The 8,820-nt window shown below is 54.9% G+C and overlaps 1 protein-coding gene across 1 annotated transcript; it reads left to right on the top strand.

Annotated features, from left to right (window-relative positions):
* The first annotated feature begins 228 nt into the window (after positions 1 to 228).
* LOC136537949 (AP2-like ethylene-responsive transcription factor CRL5) lies at positions 229 to 4,248 on the top strand. Its single transcript, XM_066529925.1, has 9 exons — positions 229 to 910; positions 1,108 to 1,645; positions 1,779 to 1,861; positions 2,036 to 2,044; positions 2,143 to 2,231; positions 2,337 to 2,410; positions 2,505 to 2,555; positions 2,673 to 2,749; positions 3,336 to 4,248. The coding sequence occupies exons 1-9, from the start codon at positions 559 to 561 to the stop codon at positions 3,983 to 3,985; spliced, it is 1,923 nt and encodes a 640-aa protein (XP_066386022.1). The 5' UTR covers positions 229 to 558; the 3' UTR covers positions 3,986 to 4,248.
* Positions 4,249 to 8,820: the final 4,572 nt, after the last annotated feature.

Here is an 8,820-nt window from a genome sequence, read left to right as displayed (position 1 = left end):
CACAAACACTCCAAGTGTTTAGTATAGTTAATAAATTGTATTTTTCTCTCACAGTAAATCAGTCATCAGTATTTTAATTATGCCTTATGACCCAGGGAATAGGTCAACAGTAATTACGTCTCCGACCAACATTGCTCCCCCTTCTTCCTTCCTGCGTGTGGATCAAATGCGAGCCGAGACACAACACAAGCTCATTCCTTTTGCACGCTTTAAAGCTATCCCCACACAACATTCTGGTCGCCTCGCCGATCACTCTTCTTCCTCCGCGCCCCTCCATCCGCACACGCGCACATGCGACCAGAGCTTAGCTCAGCTTAGCTTACACTACTGTCGCCCCCATCCTCGCACGGAGGTTGTGCACACACACAAACCGAAGCCCTCCCATCCCCCTTCAAACGCGCGCAGCCTGTTCAGCCATGGAGAGTGGCGGCATCATTGCGGCATGTACTCGCCAATGATTGATCTCTCATCGTCTCTTCTTCCAACCACCTCCGCGTCCTCGTCCTCGTCCTCGCCCTCCTCCCTTCCCTGCCCGGCTGCCCGCCTTGTCTCCCCAAAATGACCAGCAACAGCAGCCAGAACATCAGCAGCTGCAGCACCGGCGGAAGCGACGCGGCGGTCGGCGGCAACTGGCTCGGCTTCTCGCTGTCGCCTCACATGGCGGCGACCATGGACGGCGCGGCCGACGGCTCCAGCGGCGTTCCGGTGCAGCAGCACCACGGAGGCCTCTGCTACCCTCCCGTCGTCTGTTCCTCGCCCGCGCCCTTCGGCTACGCTCTCGGCGGCGGCCACGATGGTCCCGCCAATGCTAGCGGGGGGTTCTACCCCGGGCTCTCCTCTATGCCGCTCAGCTCCGACGGCTCCCTGTGCATCGTGGAGGCCCTCCATAGGAGCGAGCAAGAACGTCATGGTAATAAGCTAGCTCCTCGTCCAATGATTCAATGGCATTGTTTCTAGGTCGGCAATGAGATCTTCCGAGCACTAGCTCGATCGTACTTGCTGCTACAGTCGAGTTCTTGGTTTGGATGGCTCGTAAGCTAGTACGTATGCTTGTTTTTCTACGTTTCTTGGATGGCTCTGACAAGTTCCTGTCTCGTGATCGATCAGGGGTGGTGGTATCCTCGACATCGCCCAAGCTGGAGGATTTCTTGGGCGCGAGCACTGTGATGGCGCTGAGCTTGGACAGCTCCAGCTTCTACTACGGCGGCGGTCACAGCCACCACGCGCACGGTCACGGCCACGACCAAGGCGGCTACCTGCAGTGCGCGGTGATCCCCGGTTCGGGCGGGCATGACGTGTACGGCGGGCACGGGCAGATGGTGGACGAGCAGTCCGCCGCGGCAATGGCGGCGAGCTGGTTCTCGGCCCGCGGCGGCGGCAGCGGCGGCTACGACGTCAACGGCGCCGGCGCCATCGTGCCGCTGCAGGGCAACCCGCACCCGCTGGCCCTTTCCATGAGCTCCGGGACGGGGTCCCAGTCCAGTAGCATCACCATGCAAGTCGGCGCCCACGCCGACGCCGTCACCGAGTACGTCGCCATGGACGGGAGCAAGAAGCGCGGCGGCGGGCAGAAGCAGGCCGTCGTCCACCGCAAGTCCATCGACACATTCGGGCAGCGCACGTCGAAGTACCGCGGCGTCACCAGGTATCCCCAGCCTCCCCACTCCCGACCGTCCGTACGCCGTGGCCGCCGTCTTTGTCGCACCCGCGCGAACCATCCGGCGCCCGTCCCGCACGAGTCGCTCACTCGCCGCGTGGTTTCCACCGTGTAAAAGCAGGCATAGGTGGACGGGGAGGTATGAGGCGCACCTCTGGGACAACAGCTGCAGGAAGGAAGGCCAGTCCCGGAAAGGCCGGCAAGGTACGCGCCACTGCCGCCATGGCAGCCTAGCTACGCCCTTCATCTTATTCACCTAGGAAAACTCCCTGTGCTAGAGCCTGATGAACTGCACTCCCGTGTCTCTCTGCCGAACCTTCACCCATGGGGATTGATTAACTTCTGGGACGACGTACTACTGCCACTGCCTCCCTGCAGTTTACCTCGGTAAGTACGTGCATTTCGTATTTAATCACTGCTCACTGGGATCAGTAATCCTGTGTGTAGGCAGGTCACAGTAATCTTGTGTTTTCTGGTTGGCTTAGGCGGGTATGACATGGAGGAGAAGGCCGCGAGGGCGTATGACCTGGCGGCGCTCAAGTACTGGGGGAAGTCCACGCACGTAAATTTCCCGGTAATGAACTGAATATATACAACGGTAGTCTGAATATAGGCGGTGTCTTCACAATGTGTGCCGATTGATGTTCTTGTTGTTTCCACCGTTTTGACGCTGATTCAGATCGAGGACTACAGGAAGGAGCTGGAGGAGATGGAGAACATGACCAGGCAGGAGTATGTCGCTCACCTGAGAAGGTATTAATCCTCTGTTCTGATGCTTGCTTAGGATGTTTGGTTTGTTCGAACAGATTGTGACGGAGGGAATCGAATCGATCGCCATTTGTTGCAGGAAAAGCAGCGGGTTCTCGCGTGGTGCTTCGATCTACCGTGGAGTGACCAGGTTTGTGCACGGCCATTCATCACGTCTGGATCAATGCGAAATACTGCACGGTCTATTTTCCCGTTGTATGTGCTACTGGAAGGTTACTGAAACGAACGCTAGTTGTATTTCCCGCAGGCATCACCAGCACGGGCGGTGGCAGGCGCGCATCGGCCGCGTCTCGGGCAACAAGGACCTCTACCTGGGAACATTCAGTATTTGTTCTTTCTTTCACCTTCTCACGCTTCCAAGTCGTTATCAGTGTCTAGAGAACCCTGCAATTGCAAACTCAACTCCTATCTATCTATCTATCTATCTATCTATCTATCTATCTATCACGCATCATGATCACCAGTGCGACTGCTGGCAGACGGGCTATCCGTTGCCGTCGCAGAGGTGTGTCACGGTTTAAGGACGCAGGGTGTCCAGTCACAATGGTCGAAAACCGAGCGAGCGTCCCCAATGATGCCCCTGCGCTCTGCGATGCCCTGGCCCTCCTCCCCCAAAGAATGTTTTGCCCTCTGCGTGCTTTTGGCTCTCTCGCTCGCGCATGCATCGACTCGCCGGCCCCAGTGGTCTCGCCCTCTCGCGTATGCATCCGGCCTCCTTTCCCTAAGGCTGGCGCCGCCGCAGTCGGGGTTGGCCGCGCTCGGCTTTGCGTTCGCACGCTCGATCGCGTCGCTTTCGCGCTTTGCCCGTTTGACCGTTGGCCCGGCCAAAAGCGCATTTCCGATGGCTGTCACTCCTGGCGCGCCGTGTTGGTGTTTAAGCGGGTGTTAAGGTGGATCCGTTTTTGTGCAGGCACGCAGGAGGAGGCGGCGGAGGCGTACGACGTGGCGGCCATCAAGTTCCGGGGCCTCAACGCGGTGACCAACTTCGACATCACGCGGTACGACGTCGAGAAGATCATTGAGAGCAACACGCTGCTCCCGGGCGAGCAGGTCCGGCGCAAGAAGGACGGCGACGCGGCCGCCTCCCCGGTCTCGGAGGCCGACGCCGTGGCCCGCGCCGCCGCGGCGCTGGTGCAGGCCGGCGGCAGCTGCGTGGCGGACACCTGGAAGATCCAGGCAGCGGCGCTGCCGGCTCCTTCCGTCGCGCGGGGAGGCGGTGGCCAGCAGCAGCAGCACCAGGACCTGCTGTCGAGCGAGGCGTTCTCGCTGCTGCACGACATCGTGTCCGTGGACGCTGCTGGGACGGGGGGCGGCAGCGCCAGCGCGAACATGTCCAACGCGTCGTCGCTGGCCCCCAGCGTGAGCAACTCCCGGGAGCAGAGCCCGGACCGGGGCGGCGGCGGCCTCGCTATGTTCTTCGCCAAGCCCGCGGCGGCGGTGCCCAGGCTAGGCTGCCCGCTGCCGTTGGGATCCTGGGTCTCGCCGTCGGCCGTGTCATCCGCCAGGCCCGGCGTGTCCATCGCGCACCTGCCAATGTTCGCCGCGTGGACCGACGCTTGAACATACATCCATCGCTTTACAAGGGTACTACGGTGGAGGTGGATAGGCAAAAACTGTGGCTCTTTTGGTTTGATTAGGGAATGCCTATTAGTTTGTTGGGTAAGGTTTAGTTGGGTAGTGGAGCGGTAGTCTAATCAGCATATGTCAGGAACTAGAACTCGCCATGCATGGCTGCTTGGCCTCCTGCGATTCCTCCATTTGCGTTGGAGGTTTCTTTTTGTAATATTGGGGCTAGCAGCAGCATGGTTCCTCCTACAGCCACACTGATTTGGAGTAGGATGATTAGTGTTGATCTACTAACCTCAATCAACTACGAAAACATGCCAAGTAAGATTAGTTTAAACTTCTATTCCATTCATCAGTGGGCTGGAATTCACGCGCATGAGCTAGGCTAGGGTCGTGCTAACAGTGCGTCTACCTCTCTGTAGTCTATACCGTCTCCGGCGGCGACGGCTTTTGATCTGATGTTCAGGTTCAGTTTCATACGGTGCTCGTGCTACTCGGCTAGATAGACTGGGCTGGGCACGCGGGAAGAGATGACCGATCGCACTGTTCCGGTGCGTGCCCCCGCCCCCTCTGAGTCCCTGTCGTCTTGCAACACCTGGACGACAGAGGAGAGCGGGCGGCGCCATGGCCCACCGTCCTTTCAGATGTCTCGGTGACGCAGCGCGCGTGTTTTTTTTTTTACAACACAGCGCGCGTGTTGGGTTGCCGGGAAATCAGCAAGCGCGGCCGGCGTCGCACCGCCCGAAAGCCGGGATCCGCTCCGCCGCCTCGTCACTACTCCCGGTCCCGGGCCCGGACCGCCCCGCGCGTTCCGTCGGTCCGGGGTCATATCTCAGCGGGCGCGCGGCGCGCCAGACCCCCTCCCCCCCCCGCGCAAAACACGCCGACGCGGCCTAGCTCACAGCGACGCGCGGTCGGCGCCGGCGGTGGTGGGTGGGGTGGGGGCATGGCGGCATGCCGCATACCGCGCTGCCCTGTGCCGGCGGCACCGCGGCAGCCGCATCCGCATGTCTCCTGTAGTCCTGTTTTTCCGTCTCCTTCGCCCAAGGCTCTCCTCGCAGGCAACACGCTCCATCGGCACCTTGACGGTTACCAGACCGCCGGCGCAGCGCAGGGCCGTTATTACGGAGTTTCGAGCCCGTGCGGCGCACGACGGGCACAATAGGCCCATACTGTCTCTCAGCCTATTTCGTGGAGGGCCTGCTAGGCTTGATTCCCATCTAGTAGGGCCACAGCAGGCTAACCACGAGGCCCAGCAGGAGGTCCGGCCCGTGTGGCATTTATTGGTGCCGGGCGATTTTGTGTTCAGTTCTGTTCTGACTACGCGCAAATACGGCGTACTATACTATCGTGTGCATTGCTGGACTGCGCTGCCACCTGCCAGCCATTAGTTTTACACTGTACCAGCTGAAAAATACTGTAGCCATTGTTTTTTTATGAGAGAAAAATACTGCTATGATCGGAACAAAAAGCTGGCCAGCCAGCCGAACAAGCCAGCTGGAAAACACTATCAGCCCGTTCGGTAGGCTAGCTGGTGCTGAGCTTATCGGCCCAGCTGTTCGGCAACCCAGCACCAGCCGAACGGCTGGAACTTATACCCGTAGCTTGCTCGCGTCTCTCACTTTCTCCTATTTCTCCCATCGATGGCTAGGGTTCCACGCAACGCGCCGCTCCTCGCCATCGGTCCGCGCATTTACCGGCGGTAGTCCGCGCCATGTCAATGGGCGGCGTCGGTGGCCACCAGATCCGGGCGCGGCCGCCTCTGTACGCCGTCCTCCTCGCCGGGGCTGCGGTTACCGTGCCGTCATCCTCTTCCCCCACCCCGCCTTCCAGCGATGGCGCCTAAGGCCAGGCAGGTAACCCGAATCCCACACCTCCGTCCTCTCACATGTCCGCCTCTGAGTCGCAGCTGGTCGTCTTGTTGTTTGACCTCCGTGCGGCTAGGGTTTTCCTCACTCTCGCGCGGCCTCGGTGACAGTGGACTCGGCCTCCCTCCCCGGATCCATCAACGACGACTCCTTCCAGAACGATAAGCCCCCCGGAACCCGACGCCGGCGCAGTTTGACCCCATCGGATCTAAGATCCAACATGTACTCCTGTCTGCTCCTCTATGTGTCCGATAGAAATCCCCACATCTTGTTTCTATATTCCAGAAGTGCTCTACGTACATATTTTAGGACTATGTTTCTGAATACTTTCCGAATAGATCTGGCAGATGATGCTTAATGGCTTAGTTAACCTTCGAATCACCTTTTGCTAACCGTTGTTTGGGTTTGCAGTCAATTTTTGCTATTAGTAACATATTTCCCGAACCATTTACGGTTATTAACATTCTCGTCTTGTTTGGTCGGTTTGTAAGGTTGCGTTCGGTATAGTGTTGAGGTGGAGCTGCAAGATGTCATGTCATTTGTTTGGTGCACATGTTCTATAATTTTGTTTGGCAACTGGTTGGCCATGGGCTACTTAGTTAGGCTGATCCCCCTGATAATATAAATGCTCTTTAATTACTCCTGTTAATCCATCTATTTTGTGCTACCTCGATGTCACCATTTGCCACGGATGATTACGACTTGTAGTGGTAATTAGGAGCCAAGAAGTCTTCCAGAGCAATTTAATGGAAGCTTCGTCGCAAGCTTATGTTGTTAATGTATTACTTTCCTCATTTGCCTTCATCGAGAAGCTGAGTTAGTTTAGTTAATTTGCAAGCCGACATTTTCCTTAACTTAGTTTCTCAGTTTTGTTGGATTGATTTGGCTGGCATTGAATTTGTAACATGTTTGGAGTATTAGTCGATTTCTGTTGTTATAAACTTTGTTCCTGTGCGATATAGGGTTATCTCCTATGAGTTATCGAGTCTAATGATTCATTGTTGTGTTCAATGTCAAACAACAATTTAGATTATGTTTTTCATCTTACAAGTGTGCTCTATGATTGCACTATAGACAAAGAAGGGACGTTTCGTCCGGTTGTGATCAACGCTGCCCAAACTGGCAGCGTCGTCGGCTTCGTCTTGCTCTCCAACTGCTGGCAGCCACTACACCCTCCGCTCAAACCGCCACAAACGGCCACAAAAGGCAAGTTAGGGTTATTATTTGTCAATTTGCTGTTTGGATTTGGGGTTTAGTTCTCTTTTGGTAATGTTACAGTGTCAGTGAAAGGTGGTCCTTACGCACCATAGTCATTCTTGTGGTTAAGTTGCTTGCCTCATCTCTTGCTTTTCGCCATGAAATTGTGTATGTATGCTCACCATGAAAGTGGTTGGACTTTGTGCTTCTATGTTGCCTTGGTTTTCGCTGATGGACAATCTTGGCTTTGGCATTTGCTTTTGGAAGGTTGTTACTTGGTTGGACTTTGCAGCACTGAAAAGACAAGGCAAACTATATTAGGGTTGACATGTCTTCCATTCCATTGACAAGTATGGTGCGTCTTCTGTACGGTAGTCAACCATCTAGTTTGTTTTCTTAATGTGTTCACAATAGACCCGATGTCTCCTACTTTTGGCAGTTCGTCTTTTGGTGTCCACCACTTATTATCTGAGTTGCCAACTTAATATGTAGGGAGTTCCATCCTCCATTATGTTGACATAAGCCACATGGCTGTGTCAACTCTCTCTCTTTTGTGTGTGTTGGCTCAGTTTTCTGTTTCCAGTAGATTATAATACAATGTCCTAACTGGTGATTACATTTTGGTACTGCTGCATTACTAATAGCTTTATCGATCCTTGAATCAGATGAGCTAGGACCATGCTTGCTGGGATGACAGAACAACCTCTCTGCTTCTTGACCTAATCATCTAGCAGAAAGACCTCTGTCACTAGAGCGGTGCCCATGGTCCAACCTCACTAGGCTGGACCAATATCGTTCATGCCTTCAACGAAGTCACGAACCTCAGGTACAACAAGTGTGCCAGAATAAGTACAACGAGCTGAAACGTTGTTACTTCAATTGGCGCGGCGGCTAGACCCATACTGGGCTAGGCCGTGACCCGCTAACTAGAGAGGTTACAGCTGACCCCGAGTGGTACGGCGCCAGCCCCGAGGTACTAACTACATGCATTTCTTTGATTTTTTTGTAGCAATTAGGTTCCTACTAACTCAGTACTAACTTCGTCATCACTGGAACATGTGCAGGAAAGTAACCAACCCGCTAGAAACAAGTACAAACGGCCCCAATGCTGTGAGCAACTGATCACAATTTTGGGATGCACCCCACGTGTTAGGGGCTAGTTGGTATCGACGGGGGGCCATCGACCTGACAAGTCACCCAGTAATGGAAGCCCTCGCACTCCTCCATCCTTGTCGGACGAGCCAGTCCTTCCACCTAGTAGTCATCAGCCCTCGAAGCGAGTCCATAGAGAATATTCAGTTAACAGTCCTCGCAGCAAGAAGAGTAGCCAAACTCCATCCATAGAAGAGTGCCTTGAAAACCTAGGCAAATTTCTCAGAGAGGCTAGGTCCTAGAAGGCCCGTCGTAACGCCGATTCTTAGGAGTTGGCGCAAGTCCAGGACATTCTGATTCAAGATGGTATCAGCGAGGCTGATGCAGTATTCGTGCAAGCCCTAAACCTTTGCAGAGACAAGCTCCGTCGTCAGGGTTTTCTTAAAATGAAATCTAAAGAGGGGCGGCTGAACTGGATCAATGTGATGTGGGACTTTGTGTGCTCCAACAAGTCCCAGTGATCAACACATTTCTTGTTTTTCTACTGTTTGCGGATATCTAGTATGTGCATGTTGAGTTCCTTCTGTTCATTGTTTCGTTATGCTCATTTTTTGCATTACCAAAGACATTGCATGTATCACCTATCTGTTGAGTGCATGTCGTTGTCTCGTG

The sequence above is a fragment of the Miscanthus floridulus genome, chromosome 2 (genome assembly GCF_019320115.1).
Source record: "Miscanthus floridulus cultivar M001 chromosome 2, ASM1932011v1, whole genome shotgun sequence".
NCBI lineage: Eukaryota > Viridiplantae > Streptophyta > Magnoliopsida > Poales > Poaceae > Miscanthus > Miscanthus floridulus.
The sequence above is the reverse complement of the archived record's forward strand: the minus strand, read 5'-3'. Positions and strand labels throughout refer to the sequence as shown.

Bases quoted from the DNA above. Each gene is read 5' to 3' on its own strand.
- LOC136537949 (XM_066529925.1), top strand. From the start codon at position 559: ATGACCAGCAACAGCAGCCAGAACATCAGCAGCTGCAGCACCGGCGGA. The intron at 1,646-1,778 runs GTATCCCCAGCC...GTGTAAAAGCAG, and splicing joins AAGTACCGCGGCGTCACCAG to GCATAGGTGGACGGGGAGGT. The intron at 2,232-2,336 runs GTAATGAACTGA...ACGCTGATTCAG, and splicing joins CCACGCACGTAAATTTCCCG to ATCGAGGACTACAGGAAGGA.